The sequence below is a fragment of the Populus nigra genome, chromosome 1, assembly GCF_951802175.1.
Source record: "Populus nigra chromosome 1, ddPopNigr1.1, whole genome shotgun sequence".
In the NCBI taxonomy this organism is placed as follows: domain Eukaryota; kingdom Viridiplantae; phylum Streptophyta; class Magnoliopsida; order Malpighiales; family Salicaceae; genus Populus; species Populus nigra.
Window position 1 is genome coordinate 26,909,071 of NC_084852.1, and position 25,335 is coordinate 26,934,405.

Genomic DNA, 25,335 nt, shown 5'->3' on the forward strand with positions numbered 1-25,335 from the left:
GTTGAAAGTAATGCATCATGATCAATATGCATGTATACTTACCTGAGAAATGTAGGTCCCCCTTTTCTTCATGGAGTTCTCCTTTCCTCAAAAGTTTGAGTCTCTGATAATAAGCTTCGATGGCTCTTTTCGCTCTTGCTTACTCGAGTCATATCTTGTGATTTTGACCTCTAGGAAGGACTTGATATCATCATACTTCTTTGTCCTCCGCCCTTTTAACTCAAGGGTTGCCAATTTTACCCGACGATTTTCTTAGAAAGGGAATCATGGAGCCAGCTCTACCAGATGTTTTTGATTGCCCTCCAGCTTGATCATGCCCCCCAGTATTCAATTCGGGTTTGGGGATGAGGCTATATGAAGGAAGATTTGATTTTTGACAAGGAATTGTTTTCATGATGAATTTTTGGAATTTCAAAGCTATTCCAAATACAGAAATCATTTTGACATCGATTCAAAGCAGAACTCATTCTGATAAAATTCAAGTGATTCCTATGGAGAGGTTTTCAGAAATGATGGAAACTTTTTGTTTTGATTTTGGTGAAAATGTGAAGTGACATCTGGTTGGTCACAAAAGGTTGAAATTTCAATTTGAGGGTTATTGAGAACTGTTTTTAAAGCATTCATTTTGTTTGCATGAATAATGATTTTGCTTCGCATGAGAAAGCACTGCCTACCAATCCAGATTGCTTGCCTTTGATCAGAAAGGGCTTGATTAAGCACGTAATGTAGGCTTGGGCTATTGGCTATGAAGAAAAGGATATTTGTAGGCTCAAAAGGTGTTTAAGGGACTTTAAGACTAAGGATCACTAGTGCTTATATCCCAAACTCTTTTGTTCATAGATTTCTGGACCTTGGAATTGATTTGTAAAATGGTCCACGGTGCCCCCCAATGTTGGGCTTGGGCTCTTTCTCTTTGTTTTTTTCTTCATTTGATTTTGAGCATCATTGCATTGGCCCTTTTTTATGCTCAGAATCTTGGATCCTTTGGATATTTCTTATGCCCCCAGCTTTGCATGGGCACCTTCGATTGATTGAGAATTTGCTTTTATGCCCCCCAGTATTGTTTGGGCACTTTCATCGTTGAAGACTTTTCCGTGCCCCCCAAGAGTTATTTGGGCATTTTTAGTCATTGAGGACTTTTTACACTTGCCCCCAGTGTGGGGTGTGATCCTAGCCAAGGTTATTTTTCAAGAAAAATTTATTAGGCTCAAAAGGGGACTGCAAATGATATATTTTAGCCTTGTGAAAGGATTATCAAATGTGGCCTTTCTTCATCTCAAATGCATGCATTTAGGATCGGTAAGCCTTGCTTTCATGCGAGTATGCAGAGTGATTTCTCATTATTCATGCAAATAAAACTCAGCTTTAGAGTCACTTCATTGTGTTTTTTTTTGGGTTTTCTTGGTGTATGGTTACCTCTCTAAGGAATCACCCGAATTTTCAAAACTTGTTTGTTTAAACAAACATCAACATGATTTCTGTTTTTTGTACTAAACTTTGATTTCCCAAAAATCCTTGTGAAAACATGCATAGTTTTGGAAGAAAGGGGAAACACGCCCAAAGATTCTTGGCACAATGGTTTCATGTTTAAAGGTTATGTTCAATGTGTTATTTACATGAAACAACAAAACAAATGAAGGTATGTCATGAACACAGGAAAACACATGATTTTATTAACAGGAAAGGCTCATTTGACAGAGAAAGTCTTGTGGCATTATGAGCTAAATTGCTAACAAGACTAAAACAGGTTGAAACAGACATGATCAAACAAAAGGAAATAATTTGGTAGGCTCCATCTTCCCATTCTATAGTAGAACTTTGTTCTCTATCCTTGAGAGTGCACATTTCCTTTTTCACACCTTGCTCTTGCCATCAGTGCTTTGAGGTTTTCAAAACATTCCACCTCTAGTGCATTCACCGATCCAGTACCTGAAGCATGATTGGGTAAACGATTCGAACCCACGTTTGGAGTTCCTTCGAAGGTTATCCATCCAGCTTTAATCAAATGCATAAGCCTCTTCTTGAAGGCACTGCAAGTATGAATGTTGTGTCCCGCAGCACCAGCATGGTACTCGCAAGTAAGGTCAGGCTTGTACCAGTTAGGGTAAGGTGGTTGCAGAGGTGTCAAGGGTTCTGGAGCTATATGCCCGATGCTTAGTAGCTTTTGGTACATCTCATTTAAGGGTATCGGTAATGGAGGTAGTTGTTCTTGGACTCTTTGGTGTGTGGTTTGAGGCTCAGGTTTTCTTGTGGGAAATATAGGGTTGAGATTGATGTTAGAAATTTGGGGCGAAGGGGATGGAGTGTGATAGTTCTGGAATGGGTTCTTCCTACCCTTATATCCACTTTCAACATAGTCAACCTCTTTCTTTTTACCTTCAAAGCCCCTTTTCTCCACAGATACAGAGATTCTACCACTCTTTACTCCTTGCTCTATGCGTTCAGCTACTACCACAGCGTCAATAAATTGTTGGGCCGAACTACCCATCACATGCTCGTAGTATGGGTCCTTGAGCGTGTTGGCAAATAGAGTGACCATCTCTTTATCCAGGAGTGGAGGATGTACTTGAGCAGCTAGGTCTCTCCACCTTTGAGCATATTCCCTTATGCTTTCCTTGTCCCTTTTCTCTAGGTTGGACAAACTGGTTCTGTCAGGAGTGATGTCCATATTATACTTGTATTGCTTGACAAAAGCATCCACCAAGTCTTTCCATCTTTGGATCTTGGTATTGTCCAATCTCATGTACCAGTTTAATGCCGCCCCACTTAAGCTATCTTGGAAAAAATGCATTAGTAGTTTTTCATCATGTACTACTTCTGCCATTTTGTTACAGTAGGATTTGAGATGAGTTATGGGGCATTGTGTTCCAGTATATTTGATAAATTCAGGAACACGAAACTTCTTCGGGACAACCACATTTGGGACCAAACACATTTCTACTGCTCGTACTGGATTGTACAAGTCTACCCTCTCAATGGCTTTGATTCGAGCTTCTAGCGCTGCCATCTTATCAATGTCATCAGATGACTTGGTCTTGTGGGACTCATTGGCAAATGCATCTATGATTGCGGGGGTTGGTGCTGGTGGCATTGAGTGCACAAAAGTTGGATTGTGTGGAGGTTCATGACCATGTTCACTCATTCTTTCTTCGGGTTGAGCTGTTGCTGGAGGTTGAACAAAAATAGCAGGCCGGTTGGAAGGATCTTCACCAGAGGCATTTCTAAGTGTTTGCTCGAGTAAGCTAGTGAGGCGAGCCACGCTTGCTTTCAGAGATTCTAACTCTTCTTGGAAATGGGCGTCACGGTGAGCACGCTCTTCACCTTCCATGTTTTGTGTTCAGAGTCGGGTGTTATAGGCTATTTGGGGACCTATATTTCAACCTGTTGCATGTATGTATGTTATTTACAATGGATGGATGTATGTGTGTGGATGCAAATGTAGGTACATTGGGTATGACTGACAAAAACCCATGCAAAATGAATATGTAAGGGGTTCATGCTCTAAAGGAAGGTTTTAGGTCATTACATGATGGGTAGGCTTTCTACCTAGTCTTAAAAGGGTCTATGAACTGCCCAGTGACCACCTCACGTGAAGGCAGTATAGGGGTTTACAAGGAATGGTTGGGACACATTGTGACCGCCATTACCGAGTAAACACTCAGTTTATAGTTGGATGTTTCACGAATCTGAACCCCGACTGAAAGTCATGAGGCAGACCGCTACTCCCCACCTAATCCTAGAATTGGGTTTATTCGCAAAATTAAAATGCATGCTAAAGCGGTAAAAATGCGAGCTAAAATTAAAGACCAACAAAAGAAAAACAATCAAACAATCAATGCTTAGTCCGACCAGACATGGCTTTCCCCAGTGGAGTCGCCATTCTGTCGCACGTCGGAAATCCGCGTGGCGTCCGCTGGCGATTTTTTCTATTATTTGTGTTTTGCTTGGTTCTTTGGAGTCGCCACCTAGTATTATGGTCACTAGGAACCTATGGTCTGCGAGAGTCTGAGTAAGGGACTGGTTGTGCAAGGGGAAGACGCATCACCCCCAGTGCACCCTACCTAAGGTAAGCTGCATTGTTGTTTGATTATTTTTTTTCTAGGTCGAGTTTCTATTCGTTGGTCTTTTCTAAGGTTCAAGATAGATCTCCCTTCGTGAGGGAGTCTCTATCTTATTGGGTTAAATCCTAACCATTCTAAAATCTAAATTTTAGGATTGCATTTATTTACACCTTGTATCTTTAATACCCGAGGGTGTACTTTATCGTGTAATTTTACACCCCACAAATATTAAAGCCTACATCTGGATCCTAAAAAAAAAAGGTTGGAAAAAGGTTTTTGATATTTTGGCCAAACCCTAATGGATGATCATAACTAGTTATGATATCCATTTTTTTTGGATTTTTAAAATGTGAGAAAGATAGAATTTCTTTTGAAAACATGCTTGGAAAATTCTTTAGGACTTGGCCGTATGCTATAAAATATTTTTTTTTTGAAATTTTGTTTTTTAAAAAATATTTCGGAGAAAACCGGGTATTTTAATACCGGACTTGTATCTTACAATGTAAGTATACAATCCAATATTAAGCAAACTTGGCAGAAAAATATTTAAAAGAGTCACAAGTTTTTTTTTTTAAATGATTTTTGAATTTTTTTGGATTTTTTTTTAATTTTTGAAATTGTTTTTTTTTTTTAAAAAAAAAGATATAATACACTGCATGAACAGTAGACATGAATTATAATTCACGTCTACTGTTCATGCGTGAACAGTAGGACGTGAATTATAATTCACGTCCACTGTTCACTCAGTGAACAAAGAACTGAGACGACGAAGAAGAAGGGGAAGGGGAGGAGAGAATTACCTGGCTTGGAGGGAGTTGGCGGCCTGGCTGGTGGAGCGCGGTGCAACTGGAGGTGGTGAGGCCGGCGGCGTGCACTGGTCACGGCTGGAAGAAGAAGGAAACGAGTCCTGCAGAGGAGAAGGAAAGCTCACGGCTGGAGCTGTTGGTGTGGCTGAGGAGAGAACTGCTACCCCGGCTGCCTTTGGGAAGGAAGAGAGCTTCTGGGCAAGGTGGTGGATGCTACCTCTGCTGTCGCCGCCGCTGCTGGAGTCACGGTGGCAGAGGAGAAGATTTTTACAGAGGAGAGAGGGAGAGAAGTGGTGCAACTGTCACGTGAGATGGTTTTATGGCTACTGGAGGTGGGGATGATGGTGAGAAGCCAGGTGATGAAGGTGGTGGTGGCTGAAGGCCACGGTGGAGAGAGGAAGCAGAAAAAGGATTGTTTGCAGGAAAAATGAATACAGAAGGCTGGTTTTCGGCCAACTTTGAGCTCGATTTCCTCCGTCCTCTGAGCATGAAAATTGCTCCTATTTATAGGGCTGGAAAGAGGGTAATCTTGTCTTCAATGTGGAAAAAGTATCAGCCCTTGATTCGACTCGAGTAATCCAAGCCGTTGGTTCAAAGTGTGCACCTCGAGTTGCCAAATTTTGGCAATCCAAGGCTGCAGACTGAACGAGGTGGCCACTTTGGGCCAATAAACGAAGCCGTTTCAAAGTTTTTTGACCCGACCGGACCATTCTCGAGGATAAAGGGGTTTCCTGTGGACATTTTGGTGCACGGGTTGTCGGATTTGGAGGAAGAAACGAGGCCGAAAATGCTCCTTGAAGTCTGCCACTCGGGCAGTTTCGCGGGGAAGATGATGAACAGTGACCCGGTTTTTTTTTTTTTTTTTTTTTTTTTTTTTTTTTTTTTTTTTTTTGCAAAAACTTGGTAAAAATTAAATTAGGTCTTTCAAAATTCCAATCTTTCAATTAAGTTTAAATTAGGCCCCAAACTTAATTTTTCACCGATTAAGACCTCAAATTAATTTTGATCCGCTTAAAGTGTAATTAAGTCCTTGCACTTAATTAAATCCTTCAATTGGACCCAAATTAATTCTTAAACATAATTAACATTCAATTTGGCCCATGATTAAATCAAATTGGCCCATTAAAAATTTAATTATGTCATTAGACTTAATTTTTATGCAAATTCGTCCAATGCTCATTTAATTTGACCTTTGAATTTGCATTTTTCTATTTTTGCGCATAACAGCGTACATTTGGGCCTCCGAAAATTGCAGCTTGATTTTTGCCTATTTTTGCAGCCTTTCTTGGTCAGCTTTCTCCGCATTGCCAGCCTCTATTTTATTATTTTTTTTTTATTTTGATTATTTTATTTTTTGGGAAAAAAAACGAATTTTGGGGAATCACCCAAAATTGGGTGATGACACCTATCATACTCAAAGGTTGTGTTAAATTGAGCCTTCATATTCTAGCACTAGAGTATTTATTCTCATACTCACTACACTTAAACACTTTCAAATCATCTATCTATTAAGTGAGCTATGGAGATATTAGAGTTTAAATTGTATTATCTACTCTTTGAGAGAGTTTTGTTGTGAGTAAAATTATTATTGTAATCCTGTGAGAATTAGCATAAAACTTTTGGTATCTGTGAGGGAAAATCACCAAGAAAAAAATTATGGAGGTCAATTTTTTGAGGGAACGTCAATTTTTTATTAATATAAATCACAAATAGAAATAGAAATAGATTTAGATAATTAATAGCATGCATAGAATAAATTTGGAAAAAAAACATTATAGAGGTAACTTTTTGTTTGAAGGGATACGGTAACGATGACATTGATCTTCCCTTAGGCTTAACTAACTCAATATCTAAATCTCTGACCAGTGTCTATTTTATGATTTCTAGTTTTTTTTTATTACTAGGTGGTGACTTCAATATTGTTTTCCTTTAATTTTGAAGAGTCTCGCATTTGTCACAGTGTGATAATTATGATTATTATTAATTAACCAAGTTAATAAAATTTATATCAACTACAACTAATTATTTTCATTGATAATTATTAATTAACCTACAAAGTTAAAGAATTCTATTGAGATTTAATTTGACTACAACTAATCTATTAAGAAATCTTGTTGAAATTTAAATTGACCACAACTAATCATTTTCATTGATAATTATCATAATTATTATTGTAACCCAATTTTGGATCCACCAAGATTTTCTCGAATGTTATTTTATTTCTATTATTATTTATAAAAATCCAAAAAAATTAAGAAAAAAGTTTAAAAATTCAAAAATATACTTTTCTCGAGTCAACCGCATCTTTCCATCAAAACCGAGTCCACCGGGTCAATACGGGTCAAACCATGTCGACCAGGGTAAAAAATGAGTTTCGGGCCGTTTTGGGTCAAAACCGAGTCCACCGGGTCAATACGGGTCAAACCATGTCGACCAGGGTAAAAAATGAGTTTCGAGCCGTTTTGGGTCAAAACCGTCATTTTTGACCAAAACCGAGTCCACCGGGTCAATACGGGTCAAACCATGTCGACCAAGGTAAAAAATAAATGTCGGGTCGTTTTGGGTCAAAACCGTCATATTCGGTCAAAACCGAGTCCACCGAGTCCATACGGGTCCAACCATGTCGACCGGGGTAAAAAATGAGTTTCAAGTTATTTTGGGTCAAAACTATTATTTTCGGTCATTAAAATTGATTTTTAGCGGTTGAAACGAGATTTTTCTAATACTGATTTGTTTATTATTATATATAATAAAACAAAATTAATAATACAAATTTGTTATATTAGGCGGGGCAGTTACACTAATTGTAGGCGGAGTAGTTGTGCGTACACAATTTTTCTTAAAGCAGATCCGTTAGATCTATAGTGTTCAGATCTGAACCGTTGATTTAATAAGATACAATAGGGCTTACCACACCCAATTAAAACCCAAATCAATCTCAGCCCTTAAAACAATTCTCCCTTAGATCCGGTGGCGCCACGTCACACGGTGTACCGAGCTTTCGGTGCACCGCGCCACACCAGATCAAGACTCCTCTCATCCGGACCGTCCGATCAACTTGCAGATCCATCCAATCGCAGCCGCAGGATCAGTTCAACGACGATCCAACGGTTCACAACCTTCAGATGCACCGGTGAACCATGCGCGCGTTCACACCATAGCACAACTCAGAGTCTCTCTCTCCTCTCGCCGGCGACTCTCTCTCTCTCCCCCGATCTCCCAGCCTCCGGCCGTCTCCAGCCTCCGCACCACCACAGAAAGGTTTCTCCCCTGATGTAAAGAAAACCCCCGGTGGTTTTCATTGATTTCGCCGCCTCATTTGGCCGGAAAAGGGCCGCGATTGTCGGCGGCCACCGAAGCTTCAAGTCGTCAATTCTCCTTCGTCAGCCATCAACGGCCGACGATACCACCTCCATCAGAATCCTCGTCCTCAGATCTACCAGGATCGACCGTTGGTTGGACAGAAATCTCGCCGGGAAATCTCGCCGCCGCCCACAGTAACCGCGCGTGTGCCACACGCGCCGCCAGTGGCATTTTCGTAATTTTTCGAGAAATCCGAGGGTATTTCAGTCTTTTACCTATACATTGACACTCAGGTAATTTTTTGGGTTTCAACTGGTATTTTTGATATTTTTTTATATATAAATGCTTGTAAATTTTCTTGCATGTTGTAAAAAAAATACAAAAACCAAAGTCGACAAGTCTCCCAATTTTTAGGGACTGATGTCATTTTTAACGCGTCTCCTATTTTTAGGGACCGACGTTAACCATTAAAAAAAAAAACAAGTTACCAATAAACCCAAAATATAATGGATTATATCCATTATTTCTTTTGGTAACACAGACGTAATTCTCCTTTTTAGGGAAAAAACGTCAATATTTTAGACGAGTCTCCTAATTTTTAGGGACTGATGTCATTTTTAATGTGACTCCTATTTTTAGGGACCGACTTTAATCATTAAAAAATTTACAAATAAGCCCAAAATATAATCGCATTGTGAATCAAATAGAAAACACACAAGTAAGGGTAACCTTTCTATTGAAAGGATGTTTTAAGGGTGGTGTCTACCTTCCCTTAATCATAACTAATCCCGTACCCGAATCTCTGGGACCAGTGTCTAATTTGGGATTTCTAGTTCCCTCAAATTACTAGATGGCGACTCCAATAAAATTTTTGTTTCCCTCAATCGAGAAAAAAACCATTTTTGTTAAAATAAACAAAAAAGCGGGAGCCGTCGCCCGACGTCGTGTATCAACAATTATTAATTAATTATAAGTTAAGGAATTGTAGTGAAATATAAATTGATTATAACCAATCATTTTCATTGATAATTATCATAATTATTGAGAATAAAATGACATCAATAAATTAGTTATTTTGATTTGCAGAGGAAAAAAATTATTTAAAATTCTAAATTAAAATAAAAATATATATATTTCAATAGGTTTATGATATTCTTAGCAGTGTAAGATATTGAATTGTATTGTTGAGAACAACGTAATTTATATGGTTGCGTCGTTCCTAACAATGCAACTAATTTATTGTGTTATTTTTATAATATTTTTTTACCTCAAAAAACTTGTATTGCATGTGGACATCGGGGCGAGCTATGTGAAAAAAAAGGTTAAAAAAAAAAAATAAGTCGCCACCTAGATTTATGATAACTAGAAACCCTAACAGGTCTTTAGAGATTGTGGTAAGGAGTTGGTTATTTAATAGGTAAGATAGACATAACCCTATACATCATATCTAAGGTAAGTTGCATTGTTTTTTGTTTTCAATGATAAATGTGTTTTTTTATGGTTCACCTAAACTGTTATATATGTTATTCGATGTATTGTTCTTATTATTTATTAAACAACATTTAAAGAACAGGTTATACTATTGACCTTTCAATCCTCAGTTATTTGGAAATGTTGAGCACATCTATATATGAGGCTTATTATGGGTTGAAAATTTATATTATTCATTTCATAGCATCCAAAGAATAGGGCCCACTATTGAACCATTCCATCTTGGGCTACTTAATTTTATTGGTTAATATCATAGAGATCATGTATTAATTGGTACCATTATACACTTATCGACACCAGGAGAACATAGCCCAATATTAGATCATATCATCATGAGTCAATTAGTAATCGATAGAAACAATTAATTCATTGATCAAATATTAATTGATCATGTTGCTCGATAAATGACACTCGAAAGACAGGACCTAGTATAAGACCATTCTATCTTGGATTAATTAATCAATTGATAAGAACAATTAATACAAGGACAATTTTATTTTTATTTTTATTTTATTTTTTTTATTAATCAATATCTGAAAGACAAAGCCTAAGGTTAGACCATACAATCTTGGGTTTATTAGTCAATCATTATTTTTATAAAAAATAATTGGTACATATAATATTCATTGCAAGATTTTTCACAATGATCTAAAAATTCTCAAAATTCAAATTTAATGGTTATATTCAACCATCTTATAATATTCAATCAACTAACTTCCAAAAACAAATATCTCACACACTTTGCATGTTTTTATTTGGAAAAAATTTTTTATCTTCCTACAAGAAACTGAAATAAATAAAAAGGGGGTATTTGAATAATTAAAGAAATGAGATTCTAGAAATAAAATTGAAAAATTGATATGTTGTTAACTCAATTCAAAAGGTTCATACATTCATTCCTATAAATTTGTTGATCATCAAAGTAAAAATAAATGTTCTTTCAAGTCATGTAAATAAATTCGATATCTCTTAAAGCTAAGTGGAATCAAGGAGACTATCAGTAAATTAATTAGACAAAGCTTTCTAATCAATTTGTTACCATCAAACAAATTTAATATTGAAAATCAATTCCTATTATTTCAAAAGTAACCTTAAGAGCAAAGTCTGTCAAATTTATACTAAGCAACTGTTTATTTAACTTAACTTATTCTTCCCTAATAAATTAAGATGAGAGCTGCAACAATCAAATTAATTATTTTTCTTCTAAATACAGTCTCTAACAACAATTACAGATTGAAAAAAACTAGAAAGCATACATGTCATCTCAAAACAATTCAATTATGTTGAGCAGAAATCAATAGCATAATTCTGAAATAAGAAAAAATAAGTACTTGAGTCTAAAAGAATTACAATGATAATGTTACTTCTCACAACTTGATAATAGAGAAGGTGTTTATTCCCCTTGAATTGAAATTGACAATTAGTTGCTCATGGTCTTTGAAAATTCCAACAGCAAAGATGAACTCTCTGAAAATTTCAATGGAAAAGAACATTTTTTCCCTTTATGCTTTGTCACGTTGATCTCCTTATTTTTTTAAAATCCTAAGTAGCAGCCTTCATGATAAGATATCAAGGTTAAATACTAGAAGGTTACAGGCTATAGACAATATCTATATGATCCCATTTGATTTTCTTTAAATGATAGGATTCCCATCTTGTTAGTTTCCCATTAGATTAAGAGACAAAACCCGCCATCCGACTTGCACCAAGATTTTCGTCTTGAAAACAATTTTATCTAACCTGGAGCCCCTCATAAAAGTTATATCCCTAGATGTTTAGATGAATCTGGGCTTTTGAATTTCCTGATATCGATATCTAAAACTCAAGATATGCTCGTTTGAATATCTAGTGTGCAAGTAGAGAATTTTGTTCCAAGTAATATTCTGGCCTGATTTTGCAGATCCGATTAAAGGTTCAAATGAGATTAGATTTCTGCCCTTAATACCTTCCTGAAAAGCTGGATATGTGTAGTTCAACTTTGATTAAGCCACGTTCTCATTCTGTAACTCCAACTTGGTGAAAAACCTGTCAGAAAAACCAAGGTTCGAAACATAAAATGTAGAATTTCTTATCTTTTAACAATTAATTCAAGTCTCTTACGCATGCCAAACTCATAAAATTATTTTTAATGAGCTCAAATAAGCTTAAAACACATTAAAAGCATAATGTAAAATGAATAAAAACATATGTATATTTTGCACTTATCATCATTTTATCTTTGTAAAATAAAAATAACTGAATTAATGAATTGATTTTATATATTGAAATTATGTATAGGGATCGCAATGGATATCTATGAGTTGGGTTTTTCTATATCTATACCCTACTCATTATTAATTGGATAAAAAATTCAGATATTCATACTTTATTAAATGGATTTCGAGTATATATCCATAATGGTATCCATTGTTCTACTGTTATTTAATATTCAACAAAAAATAAAATAGTAATAGATATATTTGAAATATGTATACATGTATTAAATGATAAAATGAATAATACTATATGTGTGTGTGTGTGTGTGTGTGTTTTTATGTATTATATTTGTAAACCCGGGTTGAAAATTAGGCAGAAAAGCAATCTAAATGCTTATAGAATAGATTTATCAGAAGTACCAAATAAGCATTAGAACAAACCAAGTATGAAAACAAATATAGAAAAGTGAATAAAATATTATTGGGAGTGAGTTACCTGGAAATAAAATTGTCAATATGTAACTAAATGAAATTGGAATTCACCCAGGTAAAAAGTTTATATAGACAAGTACCAGGATCCAGGAATTTTATCTTAGGAACAAGAAATTTACTATTTGGGATATAGAGGAAATTTGATAAAAAGTTGATATATATATATATATATATATATATATATATATATATATAGAAGTGTGCATGTGTGTGTGCACGGGCAAGAAGAAAAAAGAGAGAGAGAAAAAAGAGGGGGAAACTACCATTTACATGTGTGAGAGAGAAAAATGGTAAAGGAAACATAAAATCTTAATAGGAGATCTTGAGAAAACATTAACCAAGCTTAGTGAGCATTAATTGGAAGGAAGAAAAATCTAGTAAAGGTGAATACAAAAGGAGAAGGGAAGTTCGACCAAGATTAAATAAGAAGAGGAGTTGGAAGCTTGAATTGGGTAGTGTTTAGAGTTTAATTACTTGCTTGGTAAGGCATTCTAAAAACTTTTGATCTGATTTTTAATGGCTTAAAGTCCTTAATTGATTGAATTTTTTAAATTTGAAAAGTTAGAGTTCTTGATTGAATTTGGGGGAAATAAAATTTAACTTAAGCATAATTGAATTAACGTGATTATGCAGTACGCTTTTGTGTAAACCTGGATGTATATATAAAAGTCTTAGCTCAGCATGTAGTACATTAGTTATCCTGTAATTAACTCTTTTGAAATGTTTAAGAATACTTATTATGTTTTAAATTCTCTCTTAACATGTTAGTATCCCTTTTTCTTTTAAATTTTATAATATGATTTGTGGGCTATGTTCATATTGAACTTATTCGTAGAATATATATATATATATTGTGTGGATTGTATGAGGTGTTGAATATTGATGATTGAAATAAGGTCCGTAATTATGGGATCTTGTGATGATGGGTTGATTGAGTAAATTGATAGTAGTCGATAACTTGGGATGTCCTAAATACAAACGAAACTCTACTGAAATTTTGGTAGAATTCTTTACAAAAAAAAAAATTACCCTCAAATTAAGAGCATATGTTGGGATCTTTTAGCGTTGATCAAATCATACAGTCGGGTTTGTTATAGTTGGTATCAGAGCCCTGGTATGGATTCTGGGAAGAATTCAAAAGAAGTTGTTGATGTTTGTTAATTTATTGCAGGATGGTACGTACCCACCAAGAGATTATAACACATCTATCCTCTACAGGGAGGGGGGACAGAGATATAGACTTTTACGAGGGGCAAGAAAAGAGCTCTTTGGAAGATACTGCTTCACATGCACCAATAGTATCAACTCAAACAAGGCATGAAGAATCAACAGGGCCTCAAGTCAAACAGGCACCAAGGAAAACTGGGGATGTTCGGCCGACCATGTCAGCTCCACGGGAACAAGCAGAGGAGCCCCCTCAGACTACACCTGTTGAGTCATCTATTTCTTATGTTGATTTGATGCTCTTGGCCCAACTAGTCAAAGCATTAATGGAAAGTATGGGTAATGCTGCCACTCCTATGCCAACACCCCCACTTGCACACACCATACAAATCGTTTCAGAAGCAGCTAGAGCTACTAATAATGTGGTACATCTAGTTCGATTGGTGAAAAGTATGAGAGAAATGGGTTGTGAACCCTACTTAGGTGAATAAGATGTTGAAGTGGTAGGAAGGTGGATTAGAAAGGTAGAGAAAACGATGATTCAAATTAAGATACCAAATTATCTACAGGAAGATTGTGCTACATAATTACTATCATACGGTGCTATGACTTGGTAGGAGACAGTTCAGTTGAAGAGGGCTACAAAAACCCTATCCTAGGATGATTTCAAGACGGAGTTTGAGAATCAATATTACTCCAAATATCATCGAAAGATGAAGGAATAGGAATTCCTAGCCTTGAGACAAGAGGGGATGTCATTACTCGAGTACGAGAGGCGATTTCATGACCTCTCACTATTCGCACCACATTATGTCCCATCAGAACAACACATGATAGAAAAGTTAAGGGATGGTTTTAGACAAGAATTGAAGCAGGGGTTGATTGCTTTACAATTCAAGACAGTAAAGGAACTGATTAAAGCAGCACAGGCCTTAGAGGCTTGTATGGAAGAAGGCCAACAGAGTCATAGGGGTGTAGGAAAACAAAAGGATATGGAATTTTCAGGTAAACCACCACTTCCAAAGAAGGGTAAAGGCGGACAGTTCTTTCAATTCAAGAAAAGATGGGGGGACATCAGCTAGTTCTCGACAGAATATCAGTGGGAAGTCAGGAGGTGGTCAGGCTCGCTCCAGAACTGTTGCTTTGGGGGGTCTAATTATCAGAAAGACATTGTCTACCCTTTTTGTGCATAGTGCGAACAAAGACACCCTAGGAATTGCTTGGTTTCTCCTGGTCGATGCTATATATGCTAAGGAGAAGGTCATAGGTGGAGAGCATGCTAGTACTTGGGAAGAGGATGTCATCATTGTGGTGAGAAGGGTCACTTTAAAAGAGAATGCCCCTGGTGAAATACTAAACAACCTCAGAATCAAAGGCAGCCAAGTTAGAGTCACCAGCAGTCCATCACAGTGAACAAACCAGGAAAGACGATTAAGTCAGGAGTCAACTCTAATAGGGGACGACCTAGAATGCAAAATGAAAGAGGTCAGGGAAGATTTTTTCATACAACCCAGGAGGATGTCAAAGCGATATCAGATGTGGTGGCCTGTATGCTGCAAATTAATACCTATCAAATGCATGTTTTGTTTGATTCTGGTGCCACCCATTCCTTTATAACAAATAAAAATGTAGCCAAACTGAATAAGGGAACAAAAATGGTAGAAAAAGGATTTATTATTGGGACAGCTTTGGGTGAAACTGTGGAAACATAAATTATATTCGAAAGGGGTGGGAATTAACATTAATGGGTGTGAACTAGAAGCAGATTTAATACCCCTAGAATTAAGTGATTTTGATATAACCCTAGGCATGAATTGGTTGGGTAAAAATAAGGCTCGTCTAGACTGCTTTACAAAAACAGTAACCTTCTAGGGGGCTAAGGGTGAAACAATGGTCTTTAAGAAGGAGAGAATTTCCAACCTAAGAGAATATAATCTCGGCTATGGCTGCGAGAAAACTACTAAAGAAAGGTTGTACATCATACCATGCCTATGTGATAAATTCGAAAAAGGGTAAAATAGGACTGTCTGACATTCCAATTGTGAGGGAATTTCCAGATGTATTTCCAGAAGAACTGCCGAGACTACCCCTAGAAAGAGAAGTTGAAGTCACCATCGACATATTGCCTAGGGTGTCTCATATAGCCCAACCGCCGTATAGAATGGCCCCTAAGGAATTGGATGAGTTGAAAATTCAATTGCAGGAGCTCTTAGACAAAGGGTTCATACGACCAAGCAACTCACATTGTGGGGCACCTGTATTATTTTTGAAGAAAGATGGAACGTTGAGGCTTTGTATAGATTACCATTAGCTGAATAAAGTGACGGTAAAGAACAGATATCTGCTTCCTCGGATAAATGATTTATTTGATCAGTTGAAGGGTGCTAAAGTGTTCTTAAAGATTGATTTAAGATCATGTTAATACCATGTGCGAATTAAAGGGCAAGATGTGCTGAAAATTGCCTTCAGAACTCGCTATGAAAACTTTGAGTTCTTGGAGCTACCATTTGGATTAAATAATGCTCCAGCACTTTTATGGATTTAATGAACCGGGTATTCCAACCATACCTTGATAAGTTTGTTGTCGTATTCATCGATGACATCTTGGTTTACTCCAAATCCTATAAGGAGCATGAACAGCACCTGAGACAGACACTACAGACTCTGAGGAGCTGTCAGTTGTATGCCAAGTTGGATAAATATGACTTTTGGTTAAAAGAAGTTACCTTTTAGGGTATGTAATGTCTTTAGAAGGCATTTTTATGGACCCTTAGAAGGTGGAAGCAGTTCTGAGGTGGGAAAGGCCTACTACGGTAACTAAAATCCGTAGTTTTCTTGGATTGGCAGGGTATTATAAAAGGTTTATCAAAGGGTTTTCAACAATAGCAACTCCATTGACACAACTCGTTAGGAAGAATATAAGATATGAGTGGTCAAAGAAGTGCAATGAGAGCTTTCATGAATTGAAGAGAAGGCTTACTACTGCCCCCTACTAATCCTTCCATCCGGAACAGAAGGTTTTGTAGTCTACAACGATACCTCAAGTAAAGGACTAGGTTGTGTCCTAATGCAGCATGGAAGAGTAGTTGCCTATGCATCGAGACAACTGAAGACTCATGAAATCAACTACCCAGTTCATGAATTAGAATTGGCAGCAGTATTTTTTGCCTTACAAGTATTGAGGCACTACTTATACGGATCCCGGGTTTGAATTTTCACAGATCATAAGAGCTTTAAATATCTGATGTTACAGAAGGAGTTGAACATGCAACAACAGAGATGGGTAGAATTAATTAAAGACTACGACTGTATTATAGATTATCATCCAGTAAAAGTGAATGTAGTCACAGATGCTCTCAGCCGTAAAGACAAGGAAATTATAGGTGGACTAGCAACTTAGGATGAGAAAACCATGATTGAGCTAAAGAGATTAGGGGCAGTATTAAATGGGAGTTCGGAAGGATCCTTAATAGCTCAACTAAGGGTGAAGTCAGGATATCGAGAGCAAATATTAGAGACACAACAGCTTGATGATGAAGTGTCAAAAGTAAGAATCAAACTGGAATTCGGAGGTGAAACTCTTTTTCAAATGGGAGATGATGGAATAGTGATGTTGGGGCGACGCATGTATGTGCCTGACAACAAAGTCATTAAACAAAAGTTACTACAAGAGGCCCACGAGTCTAAGTTCACTGTACATCCAAGTAGTACTAAGATGTACCAGGATCTGAAACAGTACTACTGGTGGCCAAATATGATTAAAATCACGAATAAGATTAGAAATAAATTTAAATAATCAATATCATGCATGGAATAAATTTCTTAAAATGCATTGATGAGATAACCTTTCATTTCAAAGGATGCAGTAAGGGTGACATCGATCTTCCTTCGACTTAATCTATAACCAACGTTTATTTTTGGATTTTTATTTTTTAATTATTAGGTGGTGAATTTATTATTATTTTTTCTTTAAATTTTAAAGAGTCTCGCATTGTGATAATTTTGAAGAGTGTTGCATTCGTCACGGCTCGTCTGTTGCTGGTGCTGGAGGAGAACTGCCACTGTTGGCTGTTTAGTAGTCTGCTTTCTCATTAATTGAGATATCTAGGTAGTCATTTGTGGTTCAAACAAGGGACCGGAGTTACATTCATTAGTCATTAAGAATTAATTGTTCATTTAAGTGATTATGTAGATATTTATATCTTAGATTAATCAAAATCTAGTATTTAAGTTGATATGGTTGACTGTTTGGTAAGACCAAGTGAACTGGTTGTTTGGTTTGGTGCAAACAACCTTTTCTTTCTCTTCTTTTTTTCTCTCTCCTTGATTTTCACATGTGCCCCTTCAAAATTTCAAAGCACGCCTTCAATTTGTTATTTCTTCGGATTTGGTGATGTTTTTTTTATCATTGTTTGTTTTGTTTGGAATAATTTATTAAATTGGAATTCTTTTACAATTTCATCCCCTTTCAGTTTTTTTATCTTTCAAATTTTGTCTCTATTCTTTTAATTGTTATTTTTTTATTTGAGATAATTTTTTAATTTGAATTTTTTTACAATATCATCCTTCATAAGTTTTTTTTTCCTATCAGATTTAATCATCATTCTTTTGATTGCTATGTTTTTTCACTTTGCTAGTTTATTTAAATTGATTTTTTTCCTGTTATCATTATTCAATATTAAATTAGTTGAGAATTGTGCTTCGTAATCAAGCTCGAGTCTAGGATTTCATGAGTTGCAAGTTTTAGAGATTAACCAGGGTTTAGGAGGTTTGCCCGAGTTTACTTGGTTTTTTTCCTTTTTTAAAACTCATGTTTATTTCAGTTTCATACTTTAACATTTATTTAATTGGATATCGGGCTCCATTGATTTTTTTTAATTTCTTTTCTATAGAATTTTTCACTTATTTTCAAAAACGACTCGGATATCTCGAGTATTTTTATTTGTTGTTGTTTTTTTTATAATTTCTCTTTTTTGTAGATATTTCTTTCATTTAATTAATTAATTAAATATAGGCATGTGATGCTGATTTTATAATATTTTGAAATACAAAATAAATAAATAAATTGTATTGGGTAAACATCATTTTATTGGCATTAAAATTTTAAAACACACTTTTAATTTGTTATTTTTTTAGATATGATTCGTATTCTTTTAATTATTACTTGTTTGAATTGGAATAAATATAAAATTAGAATTCTTTAACAATTTTTCCCCTTCAGTTTTTAAAATAATGTCTCACAATCAACACAACACTATCAAACTTGTGGATTTGGAATAATTCCAGAGTTACATTCATTCGACAATTGGATTTGAAGAGTCTCGCACTCATCACGGTGTGATAATTAATTAGCTAACCACTAATTTATACACCGACAAAAAAGAAAAGAGCATCAGTCAATCGATTCAAGATTTATTTTGAAGAGTGTCGCCTTCATCACGGCTCCTCAGTTGCATATGCTGGAGGAGAACTGCCGCTGTTGGCTGTTTACTAGCCTGGCCCTCTTCCTGCATTCAATTGCTTTCATTCAATTCCTCTAATAAGCTGTTGACCAGTCTGCTAGTTAGTCACTTGTGGTTCAAACCAAGGGACCAGAGTTACATTCGTTACTCAATTGGGTGTTGCTTTCATTTGACGTGAGAAGCAGGGAGTTCCTCTAATTTCCTGTTTACTATTCTGCTTTCTCATTAATTGAGATATCTAGTTAGTCACTTAAGATTTTTTTCGATTTCTTTTACAATATCATCCTTCATAAGTTTTTTTTTTAATTTTTATTCTTTTAATTAGTATGTTTTTTCACTTTAATATTTTTTTTAAATTGATTTTTTTCCTGTTTTCATTATTCAACATTAAATTAGTTGAGAATTGTGCTTCTTAATCAAGCTCGAATCTAGGATTTCATGAGTTGTAAGTTTTAGAGATTAACTCAGGTTTATAAGGTTTGCCTGAGTTTGCTTGTTTTTTTTTTAAGCTCGTTTTTATTTCAGTTTCATCCTTTAACATTTATTTAATTGGATATCGGGCTCCATTGATTTTTCTTATTTTATTCCTATAGGATTTTTTACTTATTTTGAAAATGACTCGAGATATCTTGAGTTTTTTTATTTGTTGTTTTTTTTATAGACATTTTTTTCATTTCATTTAATTTAATTAATTAAATAAATATAAGCAAGTGATGCTCATTTCATAATATTTTAAAATACAAAATAAAAAATATATATATTGGGTAGACATTGTTTTATTGACACATATAATCTTTTGGTTAAATATAAATTTATTCAAATAAAAAAATTATTAAACACAATTAGATATATGTTCAGTGATATTAAATATTTTGATATTTATTAAAAAGATATTTCCATCAAAAAAATTTACCTGATATTTATATTATAGACACAGAAATATAGCTTTTACACTTACAAAATATTATGTCGATCGGGTGTAAATCAATTTTCTTGTGAGAATGGCCCTCTTCCTGCTTTCCTGCATTTGTATATTTTCATTGGGTCTTTTATTTTTTTTTATATCAGGGTTGTTTATTTTCAATTTTATAATTTAATAAATATAAAATAATATTAAAAAAAATAGTTAATGAGTACAGGATAGTGCGTGGGCAATTCCCGCACACTTCAGGCAGATACAAGGATGTTCATTGATCAATTGCCGCCGTGGATGAGGCGGCATGTGTGGCAGATAACTTTTTAGTTTGGTGCGACAACTTTTTTTATTTTCTCTCTTCTAAATTTTTATGTGTGGCACTTTAAAATTTTAAAGCATGCCTTCAATTTTTTATTTTTTCGGAATGGTTTCTATTTTTTTATTATTGTTTTTTGTTTTAAATAATTTATAAAATTAGAATTCTTTACAATTTTATCCCCCTTCAGTTTTTGAAATAATGTCTCACAATCAACACAACATTATGAAACTTGTGGATTTGGAATAATTCCAGAGTTACATTCATTCCAGAAGCAGTGACTCCTCTGCTTTCTCATCAATTTTGAAGAGTCTCGCACTCATCACGGTGTGATAATTTTGAAGAGTCTCGCACTCATCACGGTGTAATGCAGGAGGAGAACTGCCACTGTTGGCTGTTTACTAGTCTGCTTTCTCATCAATTGAGATATCTACTTGGTTCAAACAAGGGACCGGTACTGTTACATTCAATTTTCAATTGGGTGTTGGTTTCATTTGACGTGAGAAGCAGGGCGTTCCTCTAATTGCCCTTGTCACTTGTGGTTCAAACCAAGGGCATTTGTATATTTCATTGGGTTTTTTTTTTTTTTTTTATCAGGGTCGATTATTTCTGATTTTATAATTTAATAAATATAAATACTATTAAAAATAGTTGATGAGTGTAGGTCAGTGCATGTACGATCTCCGCACACTTTAGGTGACAGACCCAATTTTATAATTTATTTTTTTATAAATATAAATAAATTATAATTTTATAATTTGACATTCATTGTCAAATGTCATCGTTGATGAGACGGTGCGTGTGGAAGATGGTTGTTACAAACTTCTCTTTTTCTTTTTCTTTTTCTTTTTTCTCTTCTTGATTTTCACATGTTCCTCTGTTTGGCTGTTTACTAGTCTGCAAATTTAACACTATATATTAAGTGACAAACACAATCTTTTTTAAAATATAGAGTGTTTCTTGCTTACCTCAAATCTCTTAAAAGATACTGAAAAGGAGTTAATTCGACGCATCTCGGCAATGGGGAGTCGTATGCCCTTTGCTATAATTACCTTCACCCTCGTCATCTTCCTCTATGGCAAGTAGTTTTACAATATTACATATATTAGATTCTTGCATGCAAAACTCTATTATGCATATTATTCACTTTGATTATTCTCCTTGCTCTTAAATTACATATATTTTCTGTTTGCATATGCAATATAAATTACTTTTCATTATTCAATGGATTTCGTGAATCCAATAAACATATCCAGAAGGGAGTGGCCGGATAAAAAAAAAAATATCTATTAAAAATAAACCTGGTTATGTTATCTTTTTAAAAGAAAAATAAGTGAATTAATGCAAGATTTTAAATATTGAATAATGTACGGACGTCTAGTCCCCCATAGAGAAAACGAAGGCCAAGTCTTAGATTCAAGTCCTATTCTTTTTATATGAAAAAAAATAAAATAGATTCACATAAATTAGCATGAAACAAGAGTTTGATGTATTTAAAACTTGTTTGTGTTTTTATTTGAATCGACCAATATTTAATTATTGATATCAACAAAAATAAATCTTGCGCAGCTTGCACGCATGCAGGAGCTCAATCTGTGACTTTCGACTTCACAAACAAGTGTCCATACACAGTCTGGCCAGGAACTCTAACGGCTGCTGGCGGTCCGTCTTTATCTTCAACTGGCTTCACATTGGCAACGGGTGCTTCATCTTCGCTGAGTGTCCCTGTCAATTGGTCTGGCCGCTTGTGGGCCAGAACGCAATGCTCTACAGATGCCTCGGGAAAGTTTGTTTGTGCCACTGCTGACTGTGCCTCTGGTGTCATAGAATGCAATGGAGCCGGTGCGATCCCACCAGCATCCTTGGCAGAATTTACTCTAAGCGGTGATGGTGGGAAAGACTTTTACGATATAAGCCTTGTTGATGGCTTTAACATCCCAATTTCGGTAACCCCGCAAGGAGGTTCTACTGGCTGCCCTTCTACAAGCTGTGCAGCTAACGTGAATGCTGTTTGTGATCCTAGTTTAGCAGTGAAAGGTTCAGATGGGACTGTGATTGCCTGCAAGAGTGCGTGTTTGGCATTTAACCAGCCGCAGTACTGCTGCACAGGAGACCATAATACAGCTGACACATGTCCTCCTACCCAATATTCGAAGACTTTCAAGCAGCAGTGTCCTCAAGCTTATAGTTATGCTTATGATGATAAATCGAGCACGTTTACTTGTCCTAGTGGAGGCAACTATTTGATTACCTTTTGTCCATGATCAAATGTGGTGGTTCACAACTCTTTCTTTTTATGGAAAGAGTTGGAGGACAACACATTTAATAAATGTTTTTATGATAATTAATAAAGAAATGGAATAATAGATTTGGGATTGACATATCCCAAAAGGATCGATTATCAATTTTCATGCTGTTGATATGGTAAAACTGTATGCCATTCATTATCAATTAACGATATTTTCAGTTCATTGGTCAAGGTAGCAATCCTTCAACTTATACGTACTAAGTAGATGTAGTGAAACATTGTTATCACCTTTCTTTCCCGAGTTAACTTTGTTATCAGGTGCTAATCTTTCCATGGGATTTTTTACTGGTTTTAAATGCATTCGATGCTTATTTTATAAATATATTTAGCTAATTTTTTTTTAGTTTGTTTTCTTTAAAGATATCGCGATCATATAATCTATGATGACTTAAAAAAATTTACAAATATGAAATCGATTGAGAAACTAAGAGTTGACTAAGTGATCAAACCTTGCACGATATGCTTGTTTTAGACAGTTAGAATTGAGAGATAGCCTTTCGTATAATTGTGATGGATGATTGATAAAGCAACTATCCCTTTGTATTTATACCTTTAGGGTTATATACAATACACTGGTGGAATATATTATATATGATAACTATTTCTATATAAGGTATTTACATATATATATATATATATATATATATATATGGTCTCTTTCCTTAATATAGACCATAAAAAAATGTTTTAGTTTTCGAGTGTGGTTTGGGGATTGAGGATCAATAAAGCTAGGAGGGTGAATTATAAACACATCTGTATCAAGAAATTCATTGAGAAAAGCAGCATGTATATATACACATCAATCTAATAAGTCGACCAACCTCAAGCATCACCCAACCTCGAGTATCACCAATATTGAGCATTGTCTAAATAGTGCAAGGCTTCACCACTAGACTAAATGTTTTTTGAAAATCAATTTTTTTTTTGTTGATAATAGCCTTTGCCCACCAACCATGCTTTGTAGTGCTTGAAAGTCCCATCTTCCATATGTTTAATCTTGTATACTCATTTACAGCCCACCACATTCATAGTTAGATCAATTAGTAGAAGTACATGTTGACTTAGAAGAATTTTGAGAGGGTATCACATTATTTGGATAAGAGGAATTGAAAAATAGAAAGGATAACTCATACAATGTTGAATGTAGCACGGGTATAGCATCATTGTGATCATCCTCCTAGATCAGGACTTTGGTGTACATGGTGCGAAAAGGACATGGACTTCTTGTCCTCTATCAATAAAAAATGCTTGGAGTCGCAACCTTATATTTTGGTCACTGAAAATCCTAATTAGTTTTTAGAGTTTGGATAAGGAGACTGATTGTGTATAGGGTGGATATTATTACCCCTAGTACATCATACCTAAGATAAACTGTATTGTTTATTTGTAAGGTAATGTTGTGCTTTTCTAATCAATTGTTTATCTATTGTTAAAGCAAGTCTATCTCAATAAAGTGAACTCATGGCTTTATGGGTCAAGCCTGGTCATTCTAGAGCCAAAAGATATTTTTGCATTTGTTTCTTTTAATATCAGAAATATATTTTACGTATAAGTTCTTAATTCATTGTATTAAAATAAACAAATTAATTTTTTTCGTATTTTTCAAACTTAGGCAAGCTCCATGTGGATTTAATAAACTTGTTTTTAAATATAAAAGGGTAAAGAATGAAAAATTAATTGCATAAATGCTCTTCGAAACTTGAAAAATAATTAAAATTAGACTAAGATTAGCTCGACAAAAAAAAATGCTATGAAATATAGGTTTGGGCATATTTACCACAAATGTCGTTAGTGAAAAAAAAAAAAAAAACCCTTAAAATTTGTCTTAGTAGCGTGTTTTGTGCCTTAAAGACCCATAGAAGTTTTTTTTTTCCTTCTTTTCTTTGATATTCTTAAACCCGTGATAAACCTATTTCTAGATATCAGCCTAGTTAACATTAGAAAAGAGAAATATAGCTGTACTAGCATTAACGAAAAGCCATGGGACAGTAAAAAGAAATGAACCAGAAACCCTTGCGCATACCGATTCTTCTTCAACCAAAAATAATTGTATTTACGGCTTGGCCAATAATTATGCACATCTAGAGTACTGAATATTTTGAACATAAAAATCGTGCACGATAGTCATTGAAGATTTCCATGCCGGCCTGGTTCATGCATCATCGTTAACAAGGGATCCAAAGCCCAAGCATGGTATGGAAAAACTCCCTGACAGTCCTATGCATTTTTATTTTCAAACGATACAAAAAAAGAAGGAAAACCTATGACCCCAATAGTTATCATATATACCGTTCTTGAACTTTAACCTTGGGTAAGAGCATTCTTAATTAACTAGACAAGGTCTTAACATGACCTTAGGACATGCAATCAAGTTTTCAAGACCATATGCGTTTGAAGCAAAAATCACACCCCTTACAACACTATATGTTAACTTCATAGCACATAAAGGAAAAACGGGAGCTTGCCTTTGCAGTCGCATGCACATGTAAAAGATTACAACTACATGAGAATAAGTAGAAGCTTTATACCTTGAGTGATTATGATGGAGACAGCTCCACTGGATATCCCGTACCTCTTCTTCACTCTTTTTTGAGTGGCTAGTGCTTGAATAAAGCTAAGTCCAGAGAGGTCAGAGACAAGAATGTAGAACGAGCACGCTGAAGATGCACATGGACGATGTGAGTGGGCTCCTGGCCTGCCTTGGGTCATGATTCCGGTAATGAACACCTCAGGTTAATGGTACTGTGGAAGCAGCGGCTATGGTTCCTGGAGTCAACGTGGGGCAAGATAGTAACTCGAGGGTGGCGAAAAGAGACAGCGC

General features: G+C 35.4%; 2 protein-coding genes across 3 annotated transcripts; one reads left to right on the plus strand and one right to left on the minus strand.

Annotated features, from left to right (window-relative positions):
- Nucleotides 1-1,825: 1,825 nt before the first annotated feature.
- Nucleotides 1,826-3,328, minus strand: LOC133680921 (uncharacterized). The gene has a single exon (XM_062103971.1). It carries the CDS (start codon nucleotides 3,326-3,328, stop codon nucleotides 1,826-1,828), a length of 1,503 nt encoding a protein of 500 aa, XP_061959955.1.
- A 17,739-nt stretch (nucleotides 3,329-21,067) lies between these two features.
- On the plus strand, nucleotides 21,068-22,611 carry LOC133674663 (thaumatin-like protein 1). 2 transcript variants are annotated; one of them, XM_062095883.1, is made up of 2 exons: nucleotides 21,068-21,284; nucleotides 21,791-22,611. In XM_062095883.1, exons 1-2 carry the CDS (start codon nucleotides 21,227-21,229, stop codon nucleotides 22,468-22,470), a joined length of 738 nt encoding a protein of 245 aa, XP_061951867.1. In that variant the 5' UTR covers nucleotides 21,068-21,226; the 3' UTR covers nucleotides 22,471-22,611. The 2 variants fall into 2 exon arrangements, with proteins under 2 accessions (XP_061951867.1, XP_061951862.1); XM_062095878.1 differs by having other exon boundaries at nucleotides 21,086-21,284; nucleotides 21,776-22,611.
- The last annotated feature ends 2,724 nt before the right edge of the window (nucleotides 22,612-25,335 follow it).